Source organism: Natrix helvetica (assembly GCF_964273705.1).
Source record: "Natrix helvetica genome assembly, chromosome: 1".
Lineage (NCBI taxonomy): Eukaryota > Metazoa > Chordata > Lepidosauria > Squamata > Natricidae > Natrix > Natrix helvetica.
Window position 1 is genome coordinate 340,174,266 of NC_138548.1, and position 19,741 is coordinate 340,194,006.

The following is a 19,741-nucleotide window of genomic DNA, read 5'->3' on the forward strand; positions in this document are numbered from 1 at the left end:
AGGTCCAATGTTACTGTAACACTTAGCAAAAGCAAGAATCTTGTGATGCTTGAAATGAACAAATTTAATATTTCATAAGCTTTCATTGTACTTTCTGGGTTCATCAACAGCTTAAATATAACTGGGGGAAGGAATGATGATGAAGAGGAGCACTTAACAGCAGGCTACCTTATTTTATAGATTAAAAATATAGTTTGAATGTAAAGTTAAAAGAAAACCTGGCAGGCACTAATAGACGTTCAAAAACTGCAAGGACAATAGTGAAGGTCATTAATAAATCTTCCAACTATGTGTTTAAAGAAGATATTTTGAATACCAATGGGTATTATATAACTTAGTAGTTAGTAATGGGGAATGTTAAATGCCACAAATGCATTTTTGTGGTTCAACCAAACATGAATTGGGGTTTATTTTAGATATCTTTTCTGTAAATCTTTTGAGTTTACAAGTAGTCTAGAAAGCTGTAGCTGGAGATTTTAATTTAATTTTGGATTGGAATAATATTTGAAGAGAAAAAAGGCTAGCTGCCAGCACTGGAATGTTCTTCATGGAAACAACTAGGAATTTTATTTGGTGAATATATAGATACAATTAAATCCCAATGAGTAGGATTATACTTTTTATCAGCCCTATATGGCATGTTTCAAGATGGAAACATTTCTTTAAACTTTTTTGGAATGCAAAGTTTGATCGAACAGATGTAGTGGAAACAGGAAAATAAACACGATAAACTATTGTTTGAGACTTGAAAAGTAAGATTATTTGAGAATACTGCATAGTAATTTGCAATGAACTTCTCAATTTTTGGCATTTTGGTATTGTGCTATATACCAGTACTTAAAAACACGCCGCCCCCCCCTGACTCGCACCCATTATGCATTAGTGCATATAACCTGGTTGTGTCCACCAGTAGGGTGGTTGTTTTAGGCTTGATATTATTACTATCCAAGTAGTAGTATAACGTTAAAGTTTAAATATGTTAATATTAAATTATATCCCCAGATTTGAAGGGATTTGGTTGTTATGCTTGGGTTGTGGTAAAAGCGATTATATGTACTGTACCACATCCTGTATATAGGAATGAGTAAGGAAATATTTTGAAGAAAATGCCACAAATTCAAACAATGTAATTTATAATTGTCTGGGCCCTGATTTTTCATGCATCTTTTGTATTCTTGAGAGAAGTATACTAGGCTCTAAAAATTGCTTTACCGTATTTATTCGAGTATAACGCGCAAATTTTCTACCAAAAAAAGAAATCAAAGTTTGGGTGCGCGTTATAAACGAGGGCTGGGGTGGGGTGGCAGTGGCGGCCGGTCCATTGAGGGCGCAGGCGAATTGTAAATTCGCACTGCGCCTTTTCTGGGCTGCAGCCGCTCACTGTACACGAGGGCGAAGAAAAAAAAAACGTCCCCTCGTCGCGTACAGTGGCCCGAACTGGGGGTGAGAATTCTTATTAACCGCTGTATGGTCGCCGCTTCATTTCCTCGCCTCGCTCACACGTTACGGCATCAGCAATAAAATGGATGGCACAGAAGACGACCTGCTATGGAATTCAGACTCAGAAGAAAGCGAAGAAACTGGAGAAACAGATGTTCCTGCCAACTGGGACACTGATGAAAAATTAACTCGGGAAGAATGGGAACAACTCTTTAGTGTATCTGATGATGAATCTGACTTTGAAGCATTTTAAATAAATATTGTTACCGGTAATTTTATTTCGGTATTGTGTTTATACCAGTTTATGTTGTCAATAAATGATTTTTATCATGGCCGCACGTGTTCAACAACTTTTTTTTGTCAATTACAATGCTTGGTGTGAAACAAAATTTTATACCGATTTTTAATCGAAAATTAAGGGTGCGCGTTATACACGTGTGCGCGTTATACTCGAATAAATACGGTAATTAAATTTGTCCATTCTGAGCCTTTGAACTACTTCTTCCTTGGCAGAGATGCAAAATTGAAGAATGGGATGTCCTATGGTCCGGGTTTAATCTGTGTTCAAAAACTGAATTGTGGTGATTTATATAGTCACACCATTACTATTTTTTACCATTATTGAAAACTGCAAACGTTTTATTATCCTATTATATTGTTTCAAGCCCATTTTAGATTTATAGGTTGTATTTAAATATAATTTAGGCATTTGAGTTTTGTTGAATAGTATGAAACGAATTTAGTGCTTTTTTCAACTTTTTAATTTAACTTAGCAAAATATTGTTTAGGAAATATAGTTTAGAAGATACCTGTGTGCACGCTAGATCCCTAGATATTGTGTTAAGAACTCTGGGCCCATCATACATAATCAGTGATAATTAGCAAAATTAAAATTTAGCAATTGCTTATAGTTTCAGAGGAACACACTGTCATGACAGAAAGCAATGTTCAGTTAATGTAATATGTCAAATATCACCTAGTCTTATATTAATTTTTGCAACAGAATTCTATGCTTTGGAAGTTGCAGGTGAATTTTATGCTGTTCTCCCTTCTACTTGAGGTTATTGCTTAATCTTCATTGCCCAGCCCAGTGTAACTTACTGTAGCTTCTGTATATGTGAAGGCAAGAGATAACCTGTATGAATGTAGAGTAAGAAAAGTTTTAAGCCCTTGAATACTTTCAGTGTGGTTGGTATAAAGTATTTTGTGTGACAGTCTTGAATTACTTAATGAAGGAGTATAATATTGATATGCTGAGATTTTCTTACCGTACATTTCTCATCACACATACAGTTGTATGTGGAAATGTAAAATCAACATCTTTGAGGGATCAACTTGTCTTTGGTTGTATAGCATATTATAATTTCCTCTCAGAATAGCCATAGTATTAGTGAGCCTGTTTCTTTGTTTTGGTTAAGTTAATTTGGGATGTCAGCTGTTCTCACTATTTTTTTTATTTTATGTTTTAATTTTGCCTGGTTTCTTACTGTTTTTTCCCTGCTAGCCATCAAAAGCCTTACACTTGTTTAATACACAATCATATTAAATAAATTAATAAATTCATTAATTAATAAATGTGCTATATTCTAATCCTTTTTTAAGACTGAATTGGGTAAAAAGGCAAACCACATAGTGAATAGATGACAGAGTTTAGTTATCTATTCATTGCATCCCCCCCCCCCCTTTTAGGATTAATTTATGAATAAGCATTTATGATATCTTGAAAAATATTGATTCTACCAATGAGGATGATGGTGTATCCAGAATTAATTAACTGTACAGATTGCCTGTCTTGGTTGGTAGACCATGCTATTTAGACTGACACAAGCAGTTCTGTCTCCAAGGTCAGTTCTTGGTAAAAGATACTTTCATTTGGACATGATGTCTACTTTTAGGGAGAGAGCTTTGCAGCTTCATGGTGCTTCTAGGTTATCATTTGGTAATCTTGAGGCAGAAATACCTTGAGAGCCTTTTGTTCAAAATTGCTAACATGCCCACTTCTGTCTTTTACAGGAAGTTGCAGTTTATATCACCTCTATTTTACGTTACTGAGGGTATAGTACTCTGGGCTTGCCTTTTAAATGATTTGGAAAGTTCAGTTGTCTGGCATAGAGTGATCAAACTCTTTCAGGAGATATAGCAAAGATGCATGTTGCACAGATCCCTGCGTAAAGAAATATTTGAAACTCTTTTTGAAGTGACAACCTTAATCCTTTAGGCTCTACATGTTAGAAGGAATGCTTTCTTTAATATTTTCTACCTTTAAGCTTATCCAAGTAGGCATTGCTACTATCAGATTCTGTTATGTGACATCCAAGATTTATGGCTTCCCAGTAGAGGCCGCCTTCCTTCTGGCCAGCCATAACATGTTTCTTAAAAAGTTGTGGAAACTCCTTAAAAAGCTTTTCCTTGTTACACATGTAACTGATATAGGTGAGCACCTTATAAATAATATACTGTGTGTGTTGATAGTTTCAGTTAAGGAATTTTATGGCGTATGTATGCTTTCTGACCTGATGGTTTTTATGGTTTTGCTGGGAAGCAGGATACTTACCTAATAATTAGAAAGCAGCCTAAATTATTCAGAGAATGAGGAACTGAGTCACTGCATCAGACTACAGTATGCATTTTTATAGCAGTACTGTAAGTACTATTCCCCCAGTATTTCTAGCAACTTCCTATGTAATGGATTTAATGAGGAAGGGCCAAAAAAATTACAAAAGACAAAAAAATACCATTGTTAAAAGGGTAATGAGTAAATGAGCAGGACTTTGGTTAAGGATCCTTTTTTGGATGCAGAAATAATATAGCTGCAGCTAGGTTTTTTTTATATAAAAGAATGATGATGTATGTTAGATGTAAATACTGGTTCTGTTAAATTGAATAAGAATTGAATTGCTGTTAGATTCTTTGTTTATTAATCAAACTTGCAAACATTTTTTCCACTCTCTTCTTCCTGCTATGTTCAAATTTAGGTGGCAGGAAAGTCAGATGAAGTCCAAAGAACGATAGTACCGTCTTGTCAAACCAGAAACTGTCATAGCTCGCTTGCCTGGTGGTTTGGCAGAGCGTTAAGATGTCCGTGGACATGAACAGCCAAGGTTCTGACAGCAACGAGGAGGACTATGATCCAAACTGTGATGAGGAAGAAGATGAAGATCCTGGGGACATTGAGGGTTACTACGAAGGGGTTGCAAATGACGTGGAGCAGCAAGGAGCAGATTCCTTTGATCCGGAGGAATATCAGTTTACCTGTCTGACTTACAAGGAGTCGGAGAGTACCCTGAACGAGCACATGGTCCGCTTGGCTTCTGCATTAAAGGTAAGGAGCTCTGAAATATTTGGATGAAAGGGCCCTTTTAAAGCCACAGAACAGGCAAGCTGAATGTGAATCACTTAGTTGGCCATCCAAATTGTAAGTAACAATGAACCAGCATTGCCATAGATCTAGAATCACTGTTTTTACCAACAGGAGCGTGCAAACAATTCATCTCTTAACTACCATGTTTCCCCCAAAATATGACCTACTCAGAAAGTAAGTCCTAGCTTGATTTTACATGTGCGCCAAATATAAGCCCTACCTCCCAAAATAAGCCCTAATTAAGACTCCACCCACTCCAGGGTGCACAGGTAAAAATTAAGCTAGGGTGGTAATGGGGTGTGTGGAACTGCCCTACTACTTACCTTCAGATAGTTGCAGCCAGGCTTCGCACACCTCGGCCCATTTCTTTTGCTGCAGCCAGCAAGGCTTTTCTGAATGCCTCTGTAGCCGGTAACAGAGTTCTGGATTGATCTAGAGCCCTGTTATCAGCATCAGAGGCCTTCAGGAAAGCCTTGGTGGTCTTGCCTGCTGAAGAAGTTCCTGAAGGCCTCTGATAGTGAAAAAGAGGCTGGGGACGATGCGCACAAGTGGGATGAGTCAGTGGATGACATCCCCTGTCTCTCCCCCCCCCCCCCGCTCCCCCAAAGATAAGACCTGACGTGCATATATATATATATATATATATATATATATATATATATATATATATATATATATATATATATATATATATATATATATATATATGCCACAAAAAACATTCATGAACCTATAAATGAGCCCCACCCACCACCCAAGCCGTTACAATACAAAACAACAATGTACACACAGCCAGTACCAATCAGCACCAATCTACCAATCATGATACAACCACACAACCAATCATTCTACTTACTGAAACAAAGCCAGCACTCCATACCCCCCCCCAAGATTTACAGAAAGATGGCAGCTCCGATCACACTTTAAGCCAAAAACACCAGCCTGAATATATATATATATATATATATATATATATATATATATATATATATATATATATATATATATATATATATATATATATATATATATATATATATATATATACACACACACACACACACACACACATACATACACACATATATACATATACATACATACATACATACATACATACATACATACATACATACATACATACATATAAACGGTCTTATTTTCAGGGAAACAATGCATCCTGTCTTGCTTACAGGGATGATACTCTTCAAAAAAAGTTTAAAGCAGCAGTTTGTTACTTGAGCAACAAGATGTTTTGCTTCACTTTCTGCTTAAAGTGGTTCAAAATAAAAGTTTTGCACACCACTGATTTCAAGTGCTGCTGCTCTGTAAGTGTACATCAGATATATCTATACTTACAGAGCAACAATACACATATCTATATATCTATGCAATATACATTCTATCTGTCTGTCTATCTCTCGTCTGTCTGTCTGTCTGTCTGTCTGTCTATCTATCTATCTATCTATCTATCTATCTATCTATCTGCAATATGCATATCTATATATATCTATGTTTATGTGGATAGATTTATTGTTCATCTGTTTACTTAATCTTCCTGCATAGAATTATTAAAATACAGTAGTTGCCCTTTATTATTCCAGATAAAAAAGAGCATGGGCTGTATCCAGTTCTTTGGTTGACTGGGAGGCTTTGATAGAGGAATCATCACACCCTTTGAAGGGTGTGATGATTCCTCTATCCCCCAAAATTGTTCTATAAGATTGAGGTCCATTTAAGACAGATTTGAAGGTTAAAGAAAAGAAAATTTTGCTTTGTAAGTAGAAAGACTGCTTTTGAAGTAACATCAGAAATGCCTTGGACATTTTACAGTGTTATTCACTGAAAGCTTATGTTCAAATGTAATTCTGATTTTCTCTTCCTTGTCATACTTTTATGTTTTCCTTCTCCTCAAAATTTCTGCAACAAATAAATATCCTCTTTTTCTACTGCCTCCTACCATTGGTTTGCTTATTAAAATGTTACAATTGCCCTTTTGCAGCTAGCAAAAATCTGGCAAACTGGTACCATTCTGTTTCCTTATAACTTTTCGTATTTAGTTGATTTGGATCTCTAAAATAACAAATGAGGAAGCTGCTTGAAGGAATAAAGGGAAGTATTCCTTTTTCTTTCTTGCTTCGTATGAAATTGTTTTGAATCAGGCTATCATGTTTATCATGCTCTGTGTAATAAAATTATGATTCATTAACAGGGGAAATTGGCAATGGGCAGGAAGTTTTTAGGTTTGGACCTACTAGTTACATAGATTGTATTATTTATACTGAATCCAGAATTTAAATGTAGAAGAAGAAAGACACACCAATGGAAGAGTCCTTGGTGCTCTCTGAGCTTAGTTGTTTTCTTACAGATGTTTCATTGCCCAACTGGGTAAGATCATCAGTGCTACAAGGAAATGGGATTAAGAAGTCAATATTCCATTCCAACTTGTATAAATAGGAATTAATCTTTTTGATTTGTGTTTTGCATTACCAAAGAGGCCCTTATATAACTAGCACTATTGTAAGTCTTAGTTACTATGCTTAATAGCACTTATCTCCATCTTGATCTCTAGAAATTATAGAAGATTGTATAAAAAGAAGACCAAAATGCTATGCAAATTGTATCAAGGTAAAATAGATCCAGAGTCACATGGATCATATGGGGAAATAAAATGCATAAACATTAGGGGTTCCAATCTGTCAATAAGATATTTTGTTATCTGTTTTAAGAAGTAACAATGGTATCTTTTAAACAAAGCAAACTGACTACACAACCTTATAATTATTCTCATAAGTGGATTGCTTAGAGGTAGTCACAGCTGTCTCCTGCTGATGACTAATTGTTTTCTAAGAAAAAAGATAATTTTTGGTACATTGAACTGAAAATAGCCATAGTCTGTAAGTATTTGTGAACACCTAAGAACTTGATTAATGAATAAATTATGTCTTGTTTCAGCAAGCATCAAAATTATTACATTTATAAATTGCTGCCTCTGTTTGGCAGATTTGCTGATGAATCTGGCATTCTCTTAACACATTGTAATGACTTGCCACGAACATTTAAAGACACCAATAGCTGAATTTCTTATCGCTAGGTTTTGTAGAAAATAGTTTTGCTATGTCTCTTAATTATTTTATCTGAACCTAAAGTATCATTAAATTAAATGGACTAAATGCAATTCTGCTTCACCAAATGCTGGAAAATTAACCAAGAAATAATTAAGATGTGTGGTTCCCTAAGTGTACATGGGTGTCACTTGCTTTCTGGGAAGCGTAGGTTCGTGAATGTACTCTGATGTTAGCTTAAGTGCTGTGATAATTTTCCTCTCAAGATTCATGTTGCTACTCTTAGTTTATTTGTCTATCAGCAGTTGTGTCTCTGTTTACTAGTTCTGCCTGCTGTTTTGGGACAGTTGATATTCTCTAGAAGACAGCTTCAAAGTTGTTCTTGTCCATCATTGAGTTATTAATATGCACACCTCAGCAGGAACGAGGATGATAAAATGTCTTTTGAAAAGAAATTCAGTCTGAGGAAGTTTAAGCAATTAGATATTTTTTTTAGCATGCTGTTTGTTTGTTTTTCTGTTATCTGGAAAAGATGTTTGCAAAGTCAAAGAAAAGGTTAGTTCAACAATGTCTCCTTCTGTTAAATTGTATTTAAGATATTCTCTTATAAGCAGCCTACTGAAAACACTGAAATTCACTGATTCGGCTTTGGGAGTCCCCATAGCTCAGATAGTCTTGTTTCAAGACAAGATCTAGTCTAATGCCTAAGCTGGACAGCTGACTTTCAAAGCATTTTATATATTTTTAAGTCTCAAGCTAGCTATGTGATGTGCTGTGTCACTTTTCATAAAATAAAGTTACCGTATTTTTCGGAGTACAAGACGCACCGGAGTATAAGACGCACCAAGATTTTGAAGAGGTAAATTAAAAAAAAAGTTTTTGCACTTTGCAGACCTCCCAAATTCTCTGCACGCCTCATTTTTTTGTGAAAAACAGGCCATGCAGAGAGTTTGAGAGGCCTGCAAGATGCTCCTGGGGGCTGGGGAGGAGGCAAAAATGAGCAAAAAACAGGCCTGTTTTTTGCCAAAAAAAGGGCATGCCTAGCCTTTAGGAGGCTTGTAGAGTGCTCCGGAGGGCGGGGAGGAGGGCAAAAACGAGCAAAAAACAGCCCGTTTTTCACTCATTTTTGCCCTCCCCAGCCGCCAGGAGCACTTTGCAGGCCTCCTAAACCCTCTGCAGGTCCATTTTTGTGAAGGGGGTGGGGTTTACAGAGACAAAAAATGCTGTATTGTGTATATAAGATGCACCCAGATTTTCACCCTCTTTTGGGGGGGGGGAAGGTGCGTCTTATACTCCGAAAAATACGGTAAATAGTAAAGCAATGGAATGTCTAGGTTGGTTTGTTGACAAGCGTTGGTATAATTCCTCCAGAAGGACCTAAGCTTTTTCATTGGTCAGCCATGTACAAACTCCCACAGATTTGAGGGAAAATCCATTTGAAAGGTGATGCAATTTCTTCACTAGAATTTCCAACCTTTATTGTCAGAGTCTAACGTGTACAATGAAATTGGCTGAGCCAATGAGGAAATCGGCCATAGACAAAGGTTAATTTCTTTGTTGTTGCTCTGATTCATGGATCCCTTTAAGGCTCTGCTTTTAGGCTTTGCTAAAAAGTCATTGTGCAGCTGTTGATGTTAGTAATGCATAAAGAGGATATAATATATTTTTAGTAGATTTGCTATTTGAAATTTTAAAAGTCCCTATAGTTTCCCTTAATGTTTTCATTATGCACACCTCAAAATTATGATTGGCCACATACTTTTTCTATCAGGGTTTGTGTTTCTTTTAGTTCTTTTCATTGTTTCATTGCATTCCATTGTTTGAAGAAATTGTCTTAAATTCTGCAACTTCATGGATACTACTAGAAGCCATTCTGACCTTTTTCTAGACTTGATTGATCCTTTTACATTATGTGATAAATTCTAAATGCAATTATCGCTTTAGATAATCTCTAGGCACTATAAAGAGATCTGGATTTCTTGTTTTCAGTTTTTCCTTTTTTAACCAGTCTCCTAATTGTAGGTGTTTTCTCTAAGGTAAATAAATATAACCCTGTGAGTCCACCTGGCAGTTTCTGATTTGCATGTGTTTTAGATGTTGCAACATTACAGATACTTTCCTGTTCTACAATGTTTACATCTCAGTCTAAGTCAGCGGTTCTCAAATAGTGGGGCGCGCCCCCCTGGGGGGGCGCGAGGCTCCATAAAGGGGGGCGCGAAGGCTCCCTTTCCATCTGGGTGCAACGGCAGCGGCGTGGGCGAGGCATAATATATCCCGCCTGGAAGTGGCAGCACTTCGGACTGTGGATTTTCATTGGAGCCGCAGGCTGGAGCTGTGCAAGAAGCCTGCTCGGGCGGGGGTGGGAGGGAGGGAAGCATGGCTGTCCCAGGCTTCCCTCCCTTCCCCCCCCCCAGCCCAAGCAGACTTTTTGCACAGCTCCAGCCCGCGGCTCTGATGAGTCTCTGAGCAGTCCCCAGCGCTGCCACTTCAAGCCGGGATATATTCTGCCATGCCCTCGGCGGCGTCTTTATGCAGGTAGCTCGCCTCCCCGCCAGCAGCTCCACCGCCAGGATTCCGTCTGGAAGCGGAAGCGCAACAGCCGCTGTTGGAGAAGGGACAAAGGGGCGGCGGTCGCCCGATCTTGCCACCGCCACCCCTTCGCCCCTGGGATGCTGGAGGAGCTGCTGGCAGGGAGGGAGGGAAGAAAGGGAGGAGGGAGTAAGGATAGACAAGCAAGAGGGAAAGAGGAAAGAAGGCAAGCAGGCAGGAAGGAGGCAGAAGGAAGGAGGGAAGAATGGAACTGGAAGGGAGGCAGGGAAGGAGGGAGGGAGAAAGGAAGGATAGGAGGATAGGGAAAGAGGAAAGAAGGCAGGCAGGCAGGGGGAAAGAGGAAGGAGGGAACTGGAAGGGAGGCAGGAAGGAAGGGAAGGAGGAAGGGAGGGTGGAAGGAAGGAAGGATAGACAAGCAAGAGGGAAAGAGGAAAGAAGGCAAGCAGGCAGGAAGGAGGCAGAAGGAAGGAGGGAAGAATGGAACTGGAAGGGAGGCAGGGAAGGAGGGAGGGAGAAAGGAAGGATAGGAGGATAGGGAAAGAGGAAAGAAGGCAGGCAGGCAGGGGGAAAGAGGAAGGAGGGAACTGGAAGGGAGGCAGGAAGGAAGGGAAGGAGGAAGGGAGGGTGGAAGGAAGGATAGACAAGTAAGAGGGAAAGAGGAAAGAAAGCATGTGACTACGGTGGGAGACGAGGAAAGACCGGTGTGCTATGTTATGCAGAGGTGTACTTATAACAATTTTATAGACAAATTATACTATTTACAGTTGCGCGGGGGGGGGGCGCGAAATGTTTTCTTCTTCCTAGGGGGGGCATGACAGAAAATAATTGAGAAGCACTGGTCTAAGTCTACATTATGGTCCTCTCTTTGGTTGCCTGCCTTCTGGTTGACTCCACGACCCAGCGTTTTGTGGAAATCAGTAATTTAGATGTTTATTGTGCCTAGATGGGCCCCTCTGCACCACAATATGTAAAACCCCACCATTATTACAATAACATTTCCTATGCATGCCTTTCTAACTCTTTTTCACCATCTTGGGATCATTCTCATTGATTACTCTCTCTCAGCCAGTGGTCAGTCAATAGATCACACTTTCAATCAGTTGGGCCACAGCAGATTTCCAGATCTAATTTATATTTGTGGCCGGATATTGCTACCCATCGTTACCTTCTGCAGGGATATGATCTTCCAATGTTTCCTAGGATATATCAGATGTTACATGTATTTTTATTTAAAAGAAGAGTAAGAGCTTCCCTAGTACGTCTCTCCATGTCCTTTCTCTATCCATGCTTAATCATGTTTGTTATAGCCACTTAATCTGTGCCTATTCACAACCAAGTACATTTAATTCCCTATCTTCCCTCAGAGGCTTCTAGATCTGAAATAGAAACATTTTATAGACCTTGTTCTTTTTCAGATGTTTGGATGTGAATCTTATGTTTCGGGCTATATTTTAATTATTTATTTAAAATATTTATGTGGTTGCCTATCTCTTGTACCACACAATTCTGGATGGCCAACAACAGCAATAAAACAAACAAACAATGGACCTAATACAAAAAAAAGGAAGGAAAGAAAGAAAACAAGAAAAAACAGGCACCTAAACCATAACAATATTGATGTCATCTTGAAACTTTTATGGCTTACTGATGATCTAATATGATTTGCATTCTGGGATACATCATTTATTTTCTAGTTTATTCTTGACTTGTTTTACCTCTATGACAAACTCTTTATTCTCATGTTTTTTATATATTAGGCAATGTTTCAAATATCTTGAGAATGTCTATTGGCTTCCTTTTTACTTAAGACTTCCTATCCTCAATATCACCTTTCCTGATCTGTGGTATTTATTACCACAAAGCTTCTCTTACTGTGATCTTTTAGTTATTTGGGAATGATGTCATCCTTTAGCCTCTTTTAAAACCATCTTCATATTTCCCCCCTTCTTTAGATCCTCCTCTCTGAATATTTGATGCTCATTTCATTGAAAATTTTCAGATACTACAAGTCTAAGTTGCTTCTTTTATGATCCACTGTAATTGCTGTAATCTTTAAAAACAGCTTTGGAATTGAGCACAAAAAGCAATTTATAAATACTGGTTGTAGCTAGAAAAAGAGCAGTATAGATTCTCTATTTTGCAATTAAGTTTAGTGGACCCTTACGCACATTTGTTATGGACATCAGGACTGGGGGTGGAAATACCAGGTTTTGAGATGAAGGTAATCATCCAATCATCATTTACTGCCATCTGGCTGCAAATCAAGATGATACCAGTTCTTAAGTGTTTTTTTGTTAATCGGTTTTGCAATCATCTGCCCAATGATAGGTTATCTGGACTATCCATGCCATCTGTAGCTTTTCTGTAATACAAATCATTTTGTAGGCATTCAGTAGTACAGATCATCCTCCACTTACAACCTTTTGTTTAATGACTGCTCTGAGTTACGATGGCACTGGAAAATGACCAGTCTTTGCACTTACAACCATCACAGCATCTCCATGATCAAAATGCAGGCACTTAGTATTTGGCGCATGGTCATTAAGCTTGCCTCATCCCTGGGTCATGTGTTTACCATTTGCAACCTTCCCAGTCTGCTTCTGACAAGCAGAGTCCATGGAGGAAGCCAGATTCATTTAATAATCGTACGATTAGCTCAATGACTGCAGCAAAAAAAGGTCATAACATCAGGCACAACTCACTTAACAACCTCATGGATGTTTCTGTTCCAGTTATAATCATAAGTCAAGGACTCTCTGTATCTTCAGATGCTAAATGACTTATTTTATAATAAATACATATTTGCCTGTCAGGTCATTTGTATTAATAAGCCACATTATTTATTAGAGTAGTTGCTTAACAGAGGCCTTCTTAATTTCTTGTCAGAATATGAAATACATGAATTGCTTTGGTTTGTATTCTTCTGCATGCATCATTTTTCTGAAGCTTTTCTGGAAACTTTTTTTAAAATTCAGAAGAGTGGGGGATAAAGGAGAAACCTCAGTGACAGCCCCTGAAGAGTTACTGTATTTGTCGGAGTATAAGACGCACTGGAGTATAAGATGCACCAAGGTTTTGAAGAGGCCAATTAAAAAAAGAGAGAGAAACACAGTATGTAGGTAGGGAGAGAGAGATACAGTAGGGAGGGAGATGTTTCCAGGTGTATCCATGTGCTGCAGAAGGAAATCGCTGACAATCTGCAGCACCTAAAACTTTGTTTCTATTAGCACAGCACTTGATCAATGTAATTCTTATCAATCAGTTAAAGCAGTGCTTCTCAATTATTTTCTGTCATGCCCCCCCTAGGAAGAAGAAAACATTTCGCGCCCCCCCCCCGTGCAACTGTAAATAGTATAATTTGTCTATAAAATTGTTATAAGTACACCTCTGCATAACATAGCACACCGGTCTTTCCTCGTCTCCCACCGTAGTCACATGCTTTCTTTCCTCTTTCCCTCTTACTTGTCTATCCTTCCTTCCACCCTCCCTTCCTCCTTCCCTTCCTTCCTGCCTCCCTTCCAGTTCCCTCCTTCCTCTTTCGCCCTGCCTGCCTGCCTTCTTTCCTCTTTCCCTATCCTCCTATCCTTCCTTTCTCCCTCCCTCCTTCCCTGCCTCCCTTCCAGTTCCATTCTTCCCTCCTTCCTTCTGCCTCCTTCCTGCCTGCTTGCCTTCTTTCCTCTTTCCCTCTTGCTTGTCTATCCTTCCTTCCACCCTCCCTTCCTCCTTCCCTTCCTTCCTGCCTCCCTTCCAGTTCCCTCCTTCCTCTTTCCCCCTGCCTGCCTGCCTTCTTTCCTCTTTCCCTAGCCTCCTATCCTTCCTTTCTCCCTCCCTCCTTCCCTGCCTCCCTTCCAGTTCCATTCTTCCCTCCTTCCTTCTGCCTCCTTCCTGCCTGCTTGCCTTCTTTCCTCTTTCCCTCTTGCTTGTCTATCCTTCCTTCCTTCCACCCTCCCTTCCTCCTTCCCTTCCTTCCTGCCTCCCTTCCAGTTCCCTCCTTCCTCTTTCCCCCTGCCTGCCTGCCTTCTTTCCTCTTTCCCTATCCTCCTATCCTTCCTTTCTCCCTCCCTCCTTCCCTGCCTCCCTTCCAGTTCCATTCTTCCCTCCTTCCTTCTGCCTCCTTCCTGCCTGCTTGCCTTCTTTCCTCTTTCCCTCTTGCTTGTCTATCCTTACTCCCTCCTCCCTTTCTTCCCTCCCTCCCTGCCAGCAGCTCCTCCAGCATCCCAGGGGCGAAGGGGTGGCGGTGGCAAGATCGGGCGACCGCCGCCCCTTTGTCCCTTCCCCAACAGCGGCTGTTGCGCTTCCGCTTCCAGACGGAATCCTGGCGGTGGAGCTGCTGGCGGGGAGGCGAGCTACCTGCATAAAGACGCCGCCGAGGGCATGGCAGAATATATCCCGGCTTGAAGTGGCAGCGCTGGGGACTGCTCAGAGACTCATCAGAGCCGCGGGCTGGAGCTGTGCAAAAAGTCTGCTTGGGCTGGGGGGGGGGAAGGGAGGGAAGCCTGGGACAGCCATGCTTCCCTTCCTCCCACCCCCGCCCGAGCAGGCTTCTTGCACAGCTCCAGCCTGCGGCTCCAATGAAAATCCACAGTCCGAAGTGCTGCCACTTCCAGGCGGGATATATTATGCCTCGCCCACGCCGCCGCCGTTGCACCCAGATGGAAAGGGAGCCTTCGCGCCCCCCTTTACGGAGCCTCGCGCCCCCCCAGGGGGGCGCGCCCCACTATTTGAGAACCGCTGAGTTAAAGAGCTTTCCAAAAGGGAAAAAAAAGTTTTTGCACTCTGCAAACCTCCCCAAAACAGTCTGTTTTTTCCGAAAAAGGGCCCGTTTTTCTTTAAAGGCATGAATAGCCTTGGGGGGGCTTGCAGAGTGCTCGGGGGGGGGGGCAAAAACGAGCAAAAATGGTCAATATTTAGCAAAAACAGACCCGTTTTTGTCAAAAAAAAATTGCATGCATAGCCTTATGGAGACTTATAGAGTGCTGCTGGGGGCTGGGGGGGGGCAAAAAACGGCCCGTTTTCCACTCATTTTTGCCCTCCCCAGCCCCAGGAGTTCTCTGAAAGCCTCAATAAGGCTATTCACGGCCATTTAGGTGAAGGAGGTGGGGCTTCAGGAGGCAAAAAATGCTGTATTCGATGTATAAAATGCACCCAGATTTTCAGCCTCTTTTTTGAGGAAAAAAGGTGTGTCTTATATTCTGAAAAATACGGTACAGGACCAATGTTCCCTCTAATTTTTTTTCGATGTGAGCAGAAAAGTATAGTGTTTGAGCGGCACATTTTCATGCCTGAGCACCCGAATTTTTTTCACAGATGTCACCTAAGACAACAACGAAATCAGTATTATTTGAAACTCAAAGTTATGTTTCTTCAAGGTACCCGCTTAATTCAAAGTGTTATATAATATCAGTATCACTTAACAACGCTCCTGCTTAGCAACCAAAATGTTGGCTCAGAAACTCTGGCATTTGAAGCACGCAACTCTTAAAGCTGTCAAGTTACAAGACCCTTGCATCCCTAACCCTTTAGGGAAAAAAACCCCCAGGGGTCTTCAAACCTGACAGCTTTAAGATTTGTGGACTTCAACTCCCAGAATTTCTCCTCCAGTCCTGTTGGCTCAGGAACTCTGGCATTTGAAGCATGGAAGTCTTAAAGCTGTCAAGTTACAAGACCCTTCCACCCCTAGAAAAAAAATGCAGAGCTCTTCAAACCTGACAGCTTTAACTCCCAGAATTCCTCCTCCAGTTATGTTGCAGCGACGTCATCTGCGTGGATCTGCTCCATCTCTGCTTTCTTCATTGTGGGCAGGGCTGCTGCTGAAGTTGCCGACGAGTTGCCACCAGAATAACTGCTGCTACCTCCTCCTCCTCCAACAGCACCACCAGATTTGCTCCTGAGCTCAGCGCTGGGTAACCCGTGCTCGCTCCTCCTCCTCCGTGCTTTTGAAGAACCATGAGGCTTTTTTTCCCCCTGCTCCCTCCCCGCCTTCCTACTGTCTCCCGCAGCCTCATGGCTCTTCAAAAGCACGGCGGAGGAGGAGGAGGGGGCAGGCAGGGGTAACCCAGCGCTGAGCTCAGGTGCTCCGAGCAGAGGGGAGGCGCCGCTGCCACACGCGGAGATGCCGGCTGGAGCTTTGCCGGCTTCACCTCAGCCGCAGCGCCGGGCGGCAAATCCGGCAGTGCTGCCTGTTAGAGGAGGAGGAGGAGGAGGTGGCAGCAGTTCTTCCGGTGGCGGTGGGGGCTTTGGGGCTTCACAACTAGCCTCTGTCGCCCCGTGCTCCTCAAAGCAAGTCTGGGGAAGTCCTTTGCAGGCGGCCCGTTCTAGCTGCCTGCAAAGGACCTCCCCAGCTTCCAAAGCCTGTGGCAATAGAAATCACTGCGCGGCAGTTGAAAACTGCTGCGCGGTGTTTTCTTGCCACCTGCGCGCTAGCGCAGCCGCGCACCTTAGAGGGAACGTAGTACAGGACTGCTTGGTATTCATTAAACTTTCCACTGCAGCTCAGAGGAGAAAACACTTGTTTGAAAGTGATTTTTGGAGTGACAAATGCTGTGCTTTCATGGCATATGTGTTCCAGATCTTGAATATGCTAAACATGTTTTCAATTTCATATAGGTAAGATTTGATAGTGTAAATTATTTTTTGAACTTTGATATTAATCATAAAACATAATTTTTGATATTTCCTCCTTTATTTAGCTGCTTAAGTACAATTTCCTTAGCTTTTGAGAAACACAGATTATTAGCCGTTCCCTTAAAGGTGACCAAGTTACTAGATAACTAATAGTTGCTTCTAGTGATCAGGTACAGTAATTCTGTATTCAGTTCTTTACCCAATTCTTCTAATTCTAGTTTATTGTTTCTTAAGTCCTGGCATTGAGTCATGTCATTTTTGCAAATTTTGCATTTTGTGGATAGCTGTTTTGCATTTTGTATATACCATAGATTTTTTGCATTAACTTTATTCCTGAGAATACAATTAAAGTCAAAGAGAAGACATAGTGAAGAATAATGAAAAAAAATGACATTGTGCTAGATATTGGCCATTTGTGAAGGAGCTATGCTGGCATATATGCTAGATATACAGTAATTGCTCTGAATGGGAACAGATTGGAATTGCTTAACCATACAAAATCCATGATTTCCAGTTTGACATGCAATGAGCCATAAACCATGATTTACAAAGCACAATGACGGGATTCCATACTTTGTTAAGTCAAGCAAAACTACATTGTCTTAATCAGTGGAACAACTGGCCTTTAATGTCTATGATATGAGATTCTCAGTCATCTAGGTCATGGTTCTTGAAAAAACACCTTTGGGACAACTTACCCTTAATCAGTGGAACAACTTGCCTCCAGAAGTTGTGAATGCTCCAACACTGAAAGTTTTTAAGAAGAAATTGGACAACCATTTGCCTGAAATGGTATGAGGTTTCCTGCCTGAGCAGGGGATCGGACTAGAAGGCCTACAAGGTCCCTCCCAGCTCTGTTACCCTATTCTGTTACTCTGTTATATTGCTTACTATGAATGCTGTCCCCAAACAGCTGGACTGTGTTACAGTTTGACTGAGATAGGAAAGACTGGTGAATCTTCTCTCCCAGTTATTAATAGATAAAAGGTTCAAAGCACAGGACAGCAGAAATGTTATTCAGTGGAACTTCCATCCTTTTTAATTGTTATTCCAGCTGGGTGTGTCTAAAAAGAAGTGGGGCGCAAATATACTGATTATGGTGAGCCACCTGCCGCTTATCTCTGCAATAAATCCTAAATAGGAAAAACCAAAAGAATAATATTCATATGCTCTATAACCGTGATGGCGAACCTGTGGCACGCGGAGCCATTTGTCAGGGCACGCGAGGTGCTGGCCAGCTGAGTTTACCTTTTTAAAAGCTATTTTTCGCCTTCCCCAGGCTCCAGAGGCTTTATAGGAGCCTGGGGAGGGCGAAAAGAGCCTCCCCCGCCCCCCCCGGGAGGCTTCAGGGACCATCCCTGAAGCCTTCGGAACGCTTAAAACCACCCTCCGAGCAAACCGGAAGTGACTTCCGGGTTGCTCGGAGGGTCGTTTTAAGCGTTCCGAAGGCTTCAGGGACCGTCCGAGGCTTCCCTGATGCCTTCGGAGCGCTTAAAACGACCCTCCTTCCGGTTTGCTCGGAGGGTGGTTTTAAGCATTCCGAAGGCTTCAGGGACTGTCCGAGGCTTCCCTGATGCCCTCGGAGTGCTTAAAACGACCCTCCGAGCAACCCGGAAGTCACTTCTGGTTTGCGTGGAGGGTCGTTTTAAGCACTCCGAGGGCATCAGGGAAGCCTCCGGACAGTCCCTGAAGCCTCCGGAGGGCCTCCAGGGGGTCGGAGGAGGCTCTTTTCGCCCTCCCCAGGCTCCTATAAAGCCCCTGGAGCCTGGGGAGGGCAAAAAAACGTAAAAAGGGGGGGTCGCGCGTTTTGCGCACATGCGCACTGGGGGGGTCGCCCGTTGCATTATGGGTGCGGCATGCCCGCACTCGACCCGCCTGCGCTCCCCCCACATGTGGCACACGAGCCAAAAAAGGTTCGCCATCACTGCTCTATAACTTTGCAGAATGCAGACTTTGGACTTCCTTTTAGTGCTGAATTTTTGAAGTTGGAATGAACTATGTACACTCTTGGATATGAATTAATTTTTATCATGATATCAAATTGAAAAGCATAGTGTGTAATAGAAAAACAATAAACTGGAAGGGAAACATTTCCTCAAAACATTGCTCAAATTATGAAACATAAATGTAGTTGCAGGGCTTGCATGTTTTATAATTCTACTATTCATCAACTCATTTTTCTTTCTTTCTCCCCTTAGGTATCTCATGCAGTGGCTAAACTTGTATTAGTTAGCTTCCATTGGCAGATCTCAGAAATTTTAGAAAGGTAAGCTTATGATCAATTGGTAGATATGTGCAAATCACATTTGATGCTTTACGATGAAAGCAGAATATTATTTCTCTTATTAGACTCTTGTAACAATGTATTTTAAAACCCCACTGTGTGTTTGGGTCAGAACATGGTAAAATACCTCTCTCTGTTTGTTTCTCCTAACTTTATGGATTTGCTTGTAAGGTTGACATATTGAAATATTGTAATGTGGGTTATTCCAAGAAATTAAATGAGTGAGAATAATGACAGTGTCTTATTTTATTGCCTTGTGTGTAAGATTTTGAAAATAATTGCCGTATTTTTCGGACTATAAGGCGCACCATGATTTTGAAGAGGTAATTTAAAAAAAAAGTTTTTGCACTCTGCAGGCCTCCCAAACCCTCTGAACACCTCATTTTTTGCAAAAGAAAGGGGAGGATAGTTTTGGGG

General features: G+C 41.2%; 1 protein-coding gene across 2 annotated transcripts in view; it reads left to right on the forward strand.

The window, feature by feature from the left end:
- ARIH2 (ariadne RBR E3 ubiquitin protein ligase 2) overlaps positions 1–19,741 on the forward strand; it is a 41,905-nt gene that overhangs the window by 1,689 nt on the left and 20,475 nt on the right. For both annotated transcript variants that reach the window (XM_081968226.1, XM_081968227.1), the window contains exons 2-3: positions 4,416–4,762; positions 19,239–19,306. In XM_081968226.1, coding sequence (XP_081824352.1) covers positions 4,517–4,762; positions 19,239–19,306 — 314 coding nt within the window. In that variant the 5' untranslated portion in view covers positions 4,416–4,516. The remainder of the gene's footprint in view (positions 1–4,415; positions 4,763–19,238; positions 19,307–19,741) is intronic.